This window comes from Cydia amplana, chromosome 11 (genome assembly GCF_948474715.1).
Source record: "Cydia amplana chromosome 11, ilCydAmpl1.1, whole genome shotgun sequence".
In the NCBI taxonomy this organism is placed as follows: Eukaryota; Metazoa; Arthropoda; class Insecta; order Lepidoptera; family Tortricidae; genus Cydia; species Cydia amplana.
The window spans coordinates 3,629,616-3,645,503 of record NC_086079.1 but is presented as its reverse complement, the minus strand read 5'-3'; the positions used below and the strand labels follow the sequence as shown (position 1 = coordinate 3,645,503).

Genomic DNA, 15,888 nt, shown 5'->3' with positions numbered 1-15,888 from the left:
ACAACTACTAATTAATCTAATTTCATAACAACTCGATAATAAGTTCGGTAAAATGGGTATAATCATCAAAACCTCTCATCTTACTTAACCAATTGATCTAATCACACTTATTCATATTATAGTGTGGGTTACACATTATAAACTAAATCTATTTACTACCTAAGCACGTAAATCAAACAAAAACTAACTCTATATGTATGCTAATTAAGAACTTTTCACTTTGCACAGATAAATTACTACAATTTCAGTTACAAACATAAGCATAGTTTTAATTAAGCGAAATTAGACCTTTTACCAACGCTTTAAACCCCTGTAAAGCGCAGATAATTAGGTATTAGGTACAATTTTGTTGTTTACAAAAAAGGTATTATGTTGCTAGAGAAATCGTGGTGGTTAAGACCTTCTTCGCGAAGGCGGAGCGCGTAATAACAGTTTATTACATTACTTTGATCGGATTGGGTGTTGGGTGTGAACTGACCAGTTTTAACGTGAGGACAGTCGATGTCATAAGTGTAACATTATTCTCAGTGGAAAGGCATCCTGTCAGTAATAGTAAATAGAGTCCTGGTGGCCAAGTCTGTGAAGTCTGTGAATATGAAGTATTACCTATAATTTATTAGGGGTGGCTTACGTCATGCATAACAATGAAAGATATGGCGAAAACATCCCCCGTAGGCTTCTATTCTACGCGTGGATAGCTCGCCCAGATAATGTAGAATTACGGAGTGGTATCCCTGAGTCGAGAGTTCGAGTCTCACCCAAAATGTAATAAAATTTTCCATTATTTAAAATCACTGTAACTATTATATATCACATAACAATTTTGGATTTTTCGATGTTAGAGGTAGCGCCACTGTACTCATATTCGGTAAATTTCCTGTACAATTTAAATCCGTATTGCAAACTCCAGTGAAGATGCGTTCGTTCATTTTATTTCTCATTGATTTTTTGTATATACTTATAAACACTTTCTTCCGTGACATTACGCGCGGACATTAAGCGTTCAAATTACCATTTTTGTGGCGACCTGCGCGTAAAGATTGAACGATTATTTAATCGACAGTTTAAGATGGTCATTTAAATTCCATAACCGTGTTGAAACTGACACTTACTCGTACTTGAAAGATACCTTACTTATATGGAAATATGAGGGAAATATCAATATTATTTATTTAGTCAAAAATTGCAGCGTTTGATAAAACAGATTTTCGTAATAAGTATTAATAGCAAATATTAGTTATGTATGTATGTACAATAAAAGCATATCCCTACATAGAAAAAGACACACGGGAAACACAGTTACACAGTTAATCCCTGAAATTATTAATAGTTAGCTTTAACCAATTTTACCGACTTCAAAATTCAAAAGGAGCAGGCAATTAATACAAGCAATTTCCGCATACCTTAGTATAACAGTACACCTTAACAAGAGTAAAAATTAAAATTAAAAACTATTTATTTAAGTTAAATATTTATGTGAGATACGTATAATAAACTTAAGTAGTTAATCTATATTTATGGATTCGGTCTTAATTATGTCAATATTTTATCCAAAACATGGACGATAATGTAATGGGTGGCCATTTATACGGGCAGTATCAACAGTTGCTCGCTCCTGTCGGCATGCATAAAATATTGGTGGCCAAACTGCGGGGTGCAAGCGGTCCGAAGTCCGACGTTACTTAGTACCAGGGATGTTGCGAACATCCGCATCCGCATCCGCAACCGCGGAACTTCCGCATTATTTTCAACATCCGCATCCGCATAAAATCTATTGGGTTTGGAGTGGAATTCTACCAGGATTGAATAGAGTAAAACATTATTTGTGCAGACAGAAAAACGATATAAATATATTCATTTGTTCAAGTACACTGACAAAATAGAAAACCACAGACAAAACCAAATAGTCGCCAGCTCATGGCATAAGGTTTACAACCTGTTTGGTTTATAAGTTCCAACAAAATCGATGCGGAGCTTATGCGGATGCGGATGTCGAAAAAGTCGGTACAGGAACGTCTTAGCGGCGGCGTAAGTGCTAGGTAATTTCGTCATTACCTATAACGAAATCGTCTAGATCCAGAAAAGTCGGCCAAGTTACTGTTTATTAAATATAACGCACCTATATTCTTGCTCAAATACTAAACGTTTCGTTTTTTTTTAAATAAAAAAATACTAAAAATGTAATACATATTTGACATCCGCATCCGCATCCGCATCCGCGGATGTCAAAAAATCGGCATCCTCAACATCCCTGCTTAGTACCGACGACGACGACGACGACGACGACGATTTATTCTGTGCCGACGTTCAAATCATGCAGCCATATTCGAACTTTAAGATACGTCAAATATTAGATATCTATTAGACATCACCAAGATATGTCAGTGTCAAACAAGTGTCAAAAGTGACGTGTCTTCAAACAAAAACTTCAATTTTGACACTTGTTTGACACTGACATATCTTGATGATGTCTAATAGATATCTAATAGTTATCTAGTTCAAAATCCGAATACGGCCCATGTTGTTATATCAGGCAGCATAATATGAACGTTTCTTTTATTTTTTGTCATTTTTATATACTTATTGTGAAATTTTTTGCCACTTTTGTGTTATTTCTAGTCAGGATCGCGAGCCTTTTTCATCCTTATAGGAGAAAAAAAGTGTCCTAAAATTGCCTACATTTTTCAAACTTTCCTTTTTGTTACCACCATACAAAGTATATGGGGAAATGGTAACACAATAGGAAAAAAACTTGGGACATTTTTTTACCCTAATTACGATCAAAAGAGCTCGTGATTCTGAGTAGAAATAACACAAAAGTGGCAACAAAGGTCACAATAAATAAAAATGGCAAAAAATAAAAGAAACGCTCAAATAATATAAGCAGGCAGGCACATGGGACCACACATACAATAGGTACGATTCTAAAGCGGTTATAACACTAAGATGTATCCTCTTACAATAGCTTTGACTGTGCGTCTGTCTGTGATAGACGTTTGAGCAAAATCAAAAGAAACCCTTCCTCTTACGCCCTGTAACTCAGTTCATAATCCGTATCAAGGAATGCCTTTACCGCGACTAGCCGTCAGTAAATACTACATGAACACTTGGAGCTTGTCGCAAACTTGTCGCCATCTTGTCTACAAAGCGTATGACAAAAGCAAAAGACAGCTATAGAGAAAGAGGATAAAACCAAGAGAATCGCTTTCTCTTATACCCTGTAACCCAGCCTATAGTCCATACCAAGGAATGCCTTTACAACTACCTGCCGCGGATAAATATTGCATGAGCTCTCGGGTCTTGTCGCAAATTTGTCGCGATTTTGTCGATAGGACGACTAGGAACGAGTAAATTTACTAGTAAGAGTAGTTTCTTGAGACCGTTATTCTGCATGCTGCTGCAATTTGTGTAGAACCGACTAAGTCATCGAATTTAAACTGTCGTGAGACATACATAATTTTACGCTTTAGACTTATTTTAATCGAAACATGTCGCGCGAGTATCTAAAAATACGTGAGTACTTTTGCTAGACTTATATCGACCGGGATATGAACCGTGATTACCTTTTCATATACCGGCCGATATGTCTAGTGAAACTAACCGTGAATCATTCAAAACTGTTTTCGTGAGTACTTTTGTTGAACTGACTAAATCAATTAAATTGGAACATTTTCTAGTTTTGTGGCTTAGTCAGAGGGCCTACCGCGAACCACGTTGGACGTGTTGCCTCCCTGTCACACTTACGTACGAATTTACAAGTGCGATAGAGAGGCAACACTTCGGACGTGGTTCGCGGTAGGCCCTCTGATGTTATTAAAATTAATATCACAGCAAGTTCACAGCATTCCAAACACACTGATAAAACAAATGAAATATTGAGACGATTATCACAATGGATATTTCAACATTTATTTTGTTGAGTCAAGAACAGTAAAAATATATGTATACTAATTAATTATAATATGTAACCATTAATTTATAGTCAACAACGTTCCGTTTTATTCAAAGCGTGTGTAAAGCAAATTAATTAAATAGGCTGCAGGAATTCGATGCTATTCGTTATTGCCAAAACGCTAATAAATTTAAATTAACAAATGAATAACATTGTAAAGTGCTTTATGAACACGTCGACGACTCGGCAATAATCTAAATAAATAGAACAGTTGACTGTAAATAAATAAAAGCTAAATAAATAATGCGTCAACGAGCGATCAAACAATGTCGCATTAATCACAATGTAACCAACTGCGTGTTGACTATTTAGTGATGGGCAACCTGAAAGATTGTCCTATTTAGTCACAGAATAAATAATAATAGTACTAGGTACAGAAGATTCACTCTCTAACAAAACGCGTCCGTTATGATAACGACAGATGTGACCGCTAGGTGGCGCAAGCGCCACGCGCGGCTTATGGCTTGCCACCAAAATTGGTGTGTGACGGATGTACTTGTAGGTACTTGTTGCGACGCAACGAAATCGCGGAGTGAGCTACGCCTGATTTAGTCTTGAATTAAAAATAATGGTGCTTCCACATTGTCTGTTATAAAATGTTATATAACATCGCGAGACAGGGACAGCACAATAAATTGGCCAATGGGGGAGCGGCATTACGGTTTCTTTTGTCCTCTTTCTGTAAAATGAGTGACAAAATGAACGTCATGATCGCGGCAGTAATGCGGCGGCGAACGTCACTCATTTAATCAAGGAAATTGACAGATACAGCGGCAATAACGACGCCGCAACAGTAGTGCAGCTGCAGCTGACATCGGAACGTCATCTTGTTTACAGGTTGTCATATACACGTCGCGCGTCGTTATACCTTGACCAAAATAGGCCTTTTTGCTGCTGTCAGTTAGCTCTGCTGTCATTCGCATGTTCATTTCGTTCAGTCCGCACCGCACAAGTATTAGTGCGAGCGGGACAGTTAACTGATATGATTCTAATATCATTCTAATATCGGTCTCATGTCAATGCACGACACGTTCGAGACGTACACTCAAAAGAAACTTCGTAATCAGAAAATCCACTTCTCAAAGCTCGCGAACTATTATAATCTAATCCACATCACTACCGTTGCATCCAATTGGCATGCTACCAGCATAATATAGGGCAGATACCTTATAGTGTTAGTTAAGACTCAAGTCCTTCGAGTCATCCAGTTCTAAACTCGACTCAGTTTTTCAGACGTAATTTTATCGAAACATTAGTTTTATCGAGGCCCGAGTCTTTTATAAAGACTTTTGTGTCATTTAAAGAGTCCTATGTACAAAACTTTTCTGAAACGCATTTTCAGTACATGAAATTCATGGGTTAGGTACACATATTCAGTAACTAATTTTATTTACTGTTCATTTAGATAAAACCTACAATTTGACCATCCGAAGGCTCGAGTCCACTCAAAGGGATTTAAAAGACTGAAGGTTTTTTAGCGCAGAGGCGTAAATACGAGTCTAACTCTTCAAATCTAGACTCAAAAGACTCAAGTTTCTACCAACACTAGCACGGATTAGTCTAGCACACATATACAAAAGCTTTACTTCGGTTAATTCGCAATATATGAACGGCTCGCGTAGCTTACTAGTTACTTAGACAACGGCGTAAGCGACACTAATCCGTTACCAAGATAAGACCTTTTGTAGATGTAAAGTAAAATTGCAGTTACATGCAGATTTTGCGTTCTAGTTTGGGGTAATGTAGTTATGTTTCAATTTGCTAGTGATCATTTGTATGGTTTATGAGTTATTCCGCCATAATAGCTTAACGGATGACTCACTTTAGAACGTACGATAGTACGACACTTCGTTCTGTTTCTGTATTACGGGTGATCTGATCACATGATACTTTTAATAGAAAACTGAAGTGTTGGACGCCTCGGCTCGGACACGGATTTTTAAATACTGAGTTTACATACAGTCAGCAGCAATAGTTGCAAAGCGGGCGAGGTGTACAAAATAGTCTTGACGCGACTTTATTGTTAAGAGAATAAGAGCGCGTCAAGGTAATTATGAACACCTCGCAACTTCTGCTGCTGGCTGTACATCAGATGTGGGCAACCTAAAAAGTTATTAAATATTATATACCTATCTATTTTAGGACCTTAAATATTACAAACTTTTGTTTTTTTTATCTCACATAACACATTTAAATTCTAAACATTCCTATATAGGTACCCCTTAACGAATTCACGCTAACGGCATCAAATTCAATTTATCAAAAAAGGCGAGGGCAAATATTTTCAACGCGGAGTTCATTCGTCAATCAACGTCGCCGTCGCTATGAAAAATGGCAGATCAATTTGCGTCATATCTGTCCAGTTCGTGTTTCATGGTATAATTGAAATTGGTGTGAAGATATCAGTATGGATACCTACTTGATTTTGAACTCTTAATATATGGCTTTTTATTGGTACTTTTTTTAAAGTTCTAATAAGCGACTGACCTTATATTGCAACTACATATGTACCGTGAAACCATTTGTTTTTTCTTCCTTTTGTGAAAAGGTTTTGACTTCCGACTACATAAAACCTATATTTATATTACCTATATCAAAAATCAATCAATAGTGTTTCCTAACAATTTGACGTACCTATGTGTAGATTGGTATAATTTACAGCGTTAGATAATCACGCAAATACAGCTAAACAGATTTGGTCATAATTTATTACACAGATAATTAAGAGCCGCCGGGCGTTTCACTTTGTTAATACCTTTTATATATTGTCAATACCTACCATACCATTTAAAAGCATTACTGAAATATAAGAATTTGTTATCAGGTTTTGGTTTTAAGTTCGATTGAACTCATTATGAGACCTATGATACACATAATGAACACAACTTTAACATTTCGACTGCATTGTACCAAATATCTAACTAAACTGTCATGTAAATAAAATAGCTACTACCTAAACTAGCTAATAATGTTATATAGTTACCTAATATCGTAAATTTTCCACGCATCACACGCCGTCTCGAGCAGGCGTCGCCAACTAACTACATTAGCCGGAAGCCAAATTGCCACACTCGAGATAACGACTTTATTAATTAAATTAATCCATGTATCGTGAAAGGTTGAGCGTGCCTGACTTATTGGAGGGGTGCTACACTTTATGACGAAATGACTCATTTTCATTTGATGAATATGGTGGTTATGTCCTTTTTCCTAGATACAAAGGTATTTTGATAGTACTTCAGTGTATATGATGGTAATAATTACTTCAGGAATACGCATACCACCGTTTCAGCAGTCAGCGTGTGAGCTGAATATAATGAATTTAAGAAGATTATATCGCGACTTTCCGAGCTCTACACTAGCACTCGTGGCCTCGAGTATTGAGAAAACGTAATCGTTGGTAGGTGTCTAGACACTTACCACCTACCTAGCCCTAGAATACAGAATACAGATTTTTATTGGTAAAATAAAAGTACATTTTACAAGTCAAAATAAAATACAAGTCATAATTATAGTTCAATATAAAATAACAATAAAAACCAATCATACTTTTCGTTTCACAGAGTTGGGTCAATGATCTTGATGCATTCGTTTTATACGTAATATCTGGGTGACACATATAAAAACTCGAAAATGCGCGTTTTCCCAGCGATAAGACCTAGCTAGATCGATTTTTCGCCCCCGAAAACCCCCGTATAGCAAATTTTATCGAAATCGTTAGAGCCGTTTCCGAGATCCCCGAAATATATATATATATATATATATATATATATATCTAATACCTTTAAACGAGCAATTCTTGTTTATTTATATATATATATATATATATAAATAAATAAACAAGAATTGCTCGTTTAAAGGTATTAGATGTATATTTGCTCTGACGTACATACAAGCCGACAGGACAAATATACAAGGTAAAGTTTGTAAGTGGAGGGAGAGTGTTGTATATATATATATATATATATATATATACAAGAGCTGGCAACTCAGCAGCATCAGTCACCCGCCATTATGAACAGCATCTGTCAAGTGAATGTCATGCTCTGTTCGTGTGCTATAAAATAAAGCTTTTGCATATCGAATATTATCTGGTCGTATTAATTAATTACACCAAGTTAATTAAAGATACAACACCGTCGATTATGCGGTGAGCACGTTTTTGCATCCTAAACACCCTGTCACGTTCAGCGGCTGTGGCCCAGGAAGACCTAGGTTCTTATCATTACTAAGTATTTTTAAATGTTTGTTACCAAAACTCCAACATTTCTGAACCAATTGGTATAAATATTTTTAGTTATACCGGTAACGTTCCCTAGCCTTAAGCGACTAGGGTCTGTGCGTGCGCGTCGGCTTCCTTCAGTACTTTGCCGGACGCACGTGCCCTCATAAAGGCCGTATTCAACTCAAGTGTGGCAAAGAACTTGAAGCGGACTATACGACTGACGGGCGTATTCGGAGTTTAATAATTAGATCTGGATCAGTTATGGATCTGATCTGTCACTTTCAAAAGTAACATTTCTTCGAAAAAAAACGTCAGTTTTGACACTGACAGATCAGATCCATAACTGATTCAGATCTAATTATTAAAATCCGAATACGCCTGTGAGAAGTAATGTCGGGTTAGTTTTATTACTAGTATATGTACTATATGTACTAAGTTATAACTAGTATTACGTTAGTTTTGTTTTATTATTAGTAAGTAGTTAAGTACCTATTAGTCGTTGTATACAAGGCGGGCCCTGCAACATGAGCATAAATGTTTACAGTAGATTATTAACCCTATCAGTTAATATTTTTAAATGGTTCTAACAAGTATGTAACATCTTTTTTTTAAGTAGGTAGATCTCGTGCTATAATTTAACGGGTATTATTTGTTTTATGCTAAACTGTTCATAATTATAATACATTTCATGCAACAGCGACAAACTCCATACTCCTAATGCTATCTATGTCTTGGGTTGCAAGTAACCTATAGTTTAGATTTATATGACAATTTTTATGACATATACAAATTTCTAACCAAATTAAACTAAAAAGAACCAACAAAGAAACCTTTACTTTATGCCTGCTATCTTTCATTCGCAAGCTTATTAACTTCTAAAGAGTTATTTTCTCACCTCAAACGCGGCCAACAGACAATTTATCATAAACCAGAGTTCATCATACAACGTCTGCGTTTATGTTAGCCTAGACCAAATATTTAGGCTAATAGAAAACAAACAGAACAAAAGATCATATATTTTCGTCAAGCGCCGTGTGTTTTATTATGATTCAAAAACGTCGTAAGAGCGCTTGTTTTTAGGATTTCGTACCCAAAGGGTAAAAACGGGACCCTATTACTAAGACTCCGCTGTCCGTCCGTCCGTCCGTCCGTCTGTCACCAGGCTGTATCTCACGAACCGTGATAGCTAGACAGTTGAAATTTTCACAGGTGATGTATTTCTGTTGCCGCTATAACAACAAATACTAAAACCGGCAAAGTGCGAGTCGGACTCGCGCACGGAGGGTTCCGCACCATCAACAAAAAATAGAGCAAAACAAGCAAAAAAAAAGCGGCCAAGTGCGAGTCGGACTCGCCCATGAAGGGTTCCGTATTTAGGCGATTTATGACGTATAAAAAAAAACTACTTACTAGATCTTGTTCAAACCAATTTTCGGTGGAAGTTTACATGGTAATGTACATCATATATTTTTTTTAGTTTTATCATTCTCTTATTTTAGAAGTTACAGGGGGGGACACACACATTTTACCACTTTGGAAGTGTCTCTCGCGCAAACTATTCAGTTTAGAAAAAAATGATATTAGAAACCTCAATATCATTTTTGAAGACCTATCCATAGATACCCCACACGTATGGGTTTGATGAAAAAAAAATTTTTGAGTTTCAGTTCGAAGTATGGGGAACCCCAAAAATTTATTGTTTTTTTTCTATTTTTGTGTGAAAATCTTAATGCGGTTCACAGAATACATCTACTTACCAAGTTTCAACAGTATAGTTCTTATAGTTTCGGAGAAAAGTGGCTGTGACATACGGACGGACAGACAGACGGACAGACGGACAGACGGACAGACGGACAGACAGACAGACAGACAGACAGACAGACAGACAGACATGACGAATCTATAAGGGTTCCGTTTTTTGCCATTTGGCTACGGAACCCTAAAAACAGAATAAAATAAAGATTTAAGTGGGGCTCCCATACAACAAACGTGATTTTTGACCGAAGTTAAGCAACGTCGGGCGGGGTCAGTACTTGGATGGGTGACCATTTTTTTGCTTGCTTGTTTTGCTCTATTTTTTGTTGATGGTCGAGGGCGAGTCCGACTCGCACTTGGCCGGTTTTTTTAATATATAGAAGATGAGCTGAGCAAACTAAGACAATCTAAGTTTAACTCATTTAGGAATAATTTCGAAATACGGGTCTCTATTGTTTCCCAAATAGTTTTAAGCCATAGTGGGTATTGTTTGCCCGCATTTTCGTTAGTCATAATTCATTTGTTTCAGAAACGCATCACTTTTCAGGATTGCCATAAAACAAACCTAACCTAACCTAACCTATCTATAGGATAGCCTATCGAAAATCCTGAAATATTAACGGTTTCAGTTTTATGACTAATGATAATATGACAAACAATACATTATGACTTAAAACTTTATGGGAAACAACGGGACCCCTTCGAACTACATATGTGTCTATGTGGAAAAGAATAGGTACATATAAGTATAGGTAGGTGTGTTTTCTGTATTCACCTGTGAATTTAATGTATAACGAAAGCAACATTATATAGCTTTTTTTATTAAAAGATAGATTCTAACTAATAAAAATAATCAGAGATAGATCACGGTTGCATTCAGATGTATAAAATCTACAGAATAAAATCTAAAGTAGATATGTTTTACGTACGATTAATGAAATGCAGCTTAATTTTAGTTTAATCCCTTTGTTCATAATTTTTGTAGAACCACACACACATAAAAGTCTAACTTTTCTCCATAGCGTGTCGCCTCGGCCCATTTGGCTTTCAAAAATAAGCCTTTTAAAATAAGTTATGACTACAGTCCTAAATATATTTCCAAGAATCCTCATACGTTACCAAACCGATTTTCATTAGATACTTACATAGTAGTAACAGATCGTCTGTTGACAGCTTAAGTGCGCGTACGCGGTTGACGGTATTAGTTTTTGTCAACGCTACACCTCCTGTAGGTATTCTGATTGGCCGAGCGAGTTAAGTTGTTTGGCCAACCAGGATATAAGGGCTTCCAAAAACATGTCCGGTTTGAGGGCCCTTTTATGTTGGTTTATATAATGTATATATACATTCAGATGCTCCGTAACAACTGTGCATGCTGCCTATCATTACATGCCTATGCTTATTATCTTATGGTCTCGCTTATCGCCGCATAAAATGATACATGCTTCTCATACTGATACCGCGCATTAGTAACAAACAAGCTCTTTGTCACATCATGTCATGCACGATAAGCGCAACCATCATACGCCTGCAGGGAGCAATCATCTGCATGCGTTTGGAATATCCCAGTATTGTTTTATTAATCATAGTGCTTATTTGGGTAATATAGTTTATTGAACTGTTGAGTTATCGAACGCTTTAGACACACGCTGTATAAACAAGGGGCACTTCCGCCTTCTCTTTGAACCTAAAAATACGGTTCTGAATACAACATCGAGTGCGTAAATAGTAACATACATTAATCTACATCGTTATTGATTGATTTAACTTGATGATTAAGGCGTCAATAGATTTATTAGAATTGTATCTACAATCGTTATGTTGTAATAGTCGTCTGATTACAAGTTATATAAACAACTGTTCCAAGCTTTAGCCGTCTCTACGTAAAACGGTCTCTTAGAACGCATTTAACCTATTTGAAAGACCGAAGTTATCCCATAAGTGCCCCGTGTACAAAGTTTTGTTTGGAGCACTAAAAAATGTACAACCGGGTTGGACCTTCTTTTGGAATTCCTTTTGATATAATCTATCATCGAATATACGAGTATAATGTTGCTTTGACCATATTTTAAAATACAATTTTCAGCTTTGTCTGAATATTATCTACGCTAGCATTCTATATTTACTTGTTTTGGCCAACGGTTCGTTCGAATGCTATTGTAATTGAATTTCCCATTCGTCAGTTATATATCCGTTCACTTTCCTCGCCCCCGGCGGGTTAAAAGCTACAGCCATTACTCGTTTACAAATGCGCGCATCGTTAGCCTCCCAGCTGCGTATTTGTTACTGCAAAAGTTAGGCGGCCCGTCCTGTCTGCTGTGTGCGAAGCTGTACTATCAATGGATATTTCTGCTACTCGCTATTTCGTGTCTTCCAATATGGACCAGGTTGGCCTCACGCCTCTTGACCCCTGGTACATTTTTTTTACTATCGCACTAGGTTTGGTGGATCAGAAACTGGTGAAAAGGCGACGGATTTTAACATGATCATACGAAAAATTAAGAAATTCCAAATGGCGGTTATTTTTACAACTTTGACTACGAATTCATATTAAGGTACCTTTCGGATCCTCAGATATCAACTTTCATCGTAATTAGAGCCAATTTTCCGTAGGTCGTTTAGAGCTACAAGGAAAAAAATGAAAAAGAGTAAAAAAATTAGCACACCTCCTGGGATTGTGTAAGCACGGATTACACGCACTTAGAACCAATTGAAATTTTTAAAATGATTTCAAGCTTGCTGAGAATTAATTCTCCGAAAAAATCTAATTTAATTGGCCTATCATAGGCCTAGGTACTTTTGGTTTAGCATTTTAACGGGCACAAGTTGTTTTTTTCTCTGAAGTCGTTCGTAATAGACACTTTTTGCACTGACAAGGATAGGTGAAAGCAGTTTTCAGTCTTAACTGACATCTTTTAACTTAACCGATGTTTTAACTGAAATTTAAAACAACAAAAAATGTTGTGCATACAATTTGTGTTTATTCATTTATTTTATTTTAAAGCTTTATTATTGGGACATAAAAAGACAAACTAAACAATAAAACTATACTACATGCATTATAAAATAAACTTATAAATAAAAAAAAAATGCTCCCCAGGTCGCTATCATGTTCTATTTTTTTTATTAACCGACTTCCAAATCTAAAATGAGGAGGTTATCAATTCGGTTGTTTTTTTTTATTTTTTTTATTTATTTTTTTATTTTTTTTATTTTTTTTTATGTTTGTTACTCCATATCTCCGTCATTACTGGACCGATTTTGAAAATTATTTTTTTGATTGTATGTATATGCATACAGATTGGTCCCGTTTTTATCAAAACCCAGTTCTGATGATGGGATCCATGAGGAATCGAGGGAACTCCTCAAATCTTAAAGGCACACATATAGTGATTTTTGTATTTTTATCAACAAATCAAGCATATACATTCAAAAAAGTGACATTTGATGAAGTGGAACTGCTGATGATGATCAGAACGGAACTCTTCAACGATGCATAGCACACGTCTGACGATTTGTCCTCTTCGTTATGTTTGTTAAGCAAGTTAAGTTTTTAAGCTACATTTTTGTCAAGCTCGAGTGCTGATGATGGGATCCATGAGGAATCGAGGGAACTCCTCAAATCTTAAAGGCATGCGTATAGAGATTTTTGTATTTTCATCAACAAATCAAGCATGTACATAAAAAAAGTGACATTTGATGAAGTGGAACTGCTGATGATGATCAGAACAGAACTCTTCAACGACGCATAGTTCACGTTTGGCGATTTGTCCTCTTCGTTATGTTTGTTAAGCAAGTTAAGTTTTTAAGCCACAATTTTGTCAAGCTCGAGTTCTGATGATGGGATCCACGAGGAATCGAGGGAACTCCTCCAATCTTAAAGGCATGCGTATAGAGATTTTTGTATTTTCATCAGAAAATCGAGCATTTTCATTAAAAACTGTCGCATTTGATGAAGTGGAACTGCTGATGATGATCATAACGGAACTCTTCAACGACGCATAGCTCGCATTTGGCGATTTGTCCTTTTCGTTATGTTAATCAAGCAAGTTAGGTTTTTAGGCACATTTATGTCAATCTCAAGTCCTGAACATGGTATCCATGAGGAATCGAGGGAACTTCTCAAATCTTAAAGGCATCCGTATAGAATTTTATATATTTTCATCAGAAAATCAAGCATTTACATTAAAAACTGTGGCATTTGATGAAGTGGAACTGCTGATGATGATCAGAACAGAACTCCTCAACGACGCATAGTACACGTTTTGTGATTTTCAATTTCGATTTTGACTTGGATTGGGCCCCGGACTCCGGACTTGGACCCGTACTCGGACTCGGACCCAGACCCGGACCTTGACCCGGAAAACCACTATGATACCTAAACTAAATCAACCACTATGATTACCATAAAATGTATACATATTACCAAATAAAGTATAAGCACCGTTAAGTGGGTTAGGCTAGTAGTTAGAGAAGTCGGTTTTTTTCTATTAAAGATTATTTAAAAGTATAGTAAGTATCTAAAACGGTGCTGTTATTGCTGGATAAGGGACCTTACGGGCACCAGGCACCGGTGCCTTCGAACATCCAGCTAATGTGTAACCCGGATAACCCACTCCGTAGATATTAATTATTGCAATCACGGTAATCCCTCCCTAGGGATAAATACTTGCCAAGTTTGTAGGTACCTAATCAATTTGTAGTTCTGTATTATACCGTAGGAAGGGTGGTGGGAAATCACGTGCTCGTTATCATCTAATTTAAGAAGGATTTTTTGAACTGTCGTGCGTCATACTAACATTAAAAAAATTTAATTAGGTATTTTTAGACTCTCACGCGACATGTTTCGGAGTGGCTATAGGTCTCTATTTTCACAAAGGGCCGGTACAGACGGACTGCAACCCGACTGCAATTTGTACGGGAACTGCACGCCGATGTTGCAGTTGGCAGCAGCAGTACATGTGCCTACTGTAAAGGTTCCGGCACGCAGGCGCGTTTTCCGGGCGGGACGTGAGCGGGGCGTAAGCGTTTTATATGTAAAAGCGGCGCGCCCCGCTCACGCCCCGCCCGGAAAACGCGCCTGTGTGACGAAGCCTTTAGGGCCCATACAGACATGAGCAGCGGTCACGACAGCCGCACGACGCGGTTCTCAATTCGTCGGAATCTTTATTTTTATTGTGTTATATATTATGTTTTAATTATTTGTTCGATCGTACAATGATAAATCCAACTTCGTTCTAGATAGGCTACTTCCGATAAATTCAGTTCTTTGAACAAAGCCTTCTTTTTATTAAGAATTCACCGTCTACCCAGCCTCTTTCTTTTCAGAATGCAACTGCAACGGCCACGCCCGCCGCTGCCGTTTCAACATGGAGCTATACAAGCTGTCGGGCCGCGCCAGCGGCGGTGTCTGCCTCAAATGCAGGCACTTCACTGCCGGGAGACATTGCCATTACTGCCGCGAGGGGTACTACAGGGACCCTACTAAACCCATTACGCACAAGAAGGCTTGCAAACGTAAGTACAAAAATTAAATTATATCATTTTTGGATATTTTTTGAAATTTGGAAAGTGTACTGTGTAAGGAGCTTCATCTCTATAGAGTTCTGCATCGCGCTATCGGCTTTCATAAGTTATTGACCATTGCCGATATTTCATAATAAAATGACTTCGGAAATTAAAGAAATATCTTGCTATTCCTGATATCCTTCATTTTAAGTTCAAGTTTAGTTTTCTATAGGAGAACAATATATGTTACAAACTTATTTATTAATTAAACAGAGATTAAATAACAAAATAAATAAATACTTAAATCATAAATCTAGCCCTAAATTAGCCTGAGGCATTGTTCCCAGGACACTGGCCGCCAAAAATGCGCCAGCTCGTAGGTCGCCAGACATCACCCAGACTAGTTTGGTAGCTTCTTATGTTACAATATGTACATATTGCGACTATT

At 37.0% G+C, this 15,888-nt stretch overlaps 1 protein-coding gene across 2 annotated transcripts in view; it reads left to right on the top strand.

Moving 5' to 3' along the window:
- The window catches only part of LOC134651940 (netrin-B-like), a 273,691-nt gene that overhangs the window by 239,354 nt on the left and 18,449 nt on the right, over positions 1-15,888 (top strand). For both annotated transcript variants that reach the window (XM_063507068.1, XM_063507067.1), the window contains exon 2: positions 15,261-15,449. In XM_063507068.1, coding sequence (XP_063363138.1) covers positions 15,261-15,449 — 189 coding nt within the window. The remainder of the gene's footprint in view (positions 1-15,260; positions 15,450-15,888) is intronic.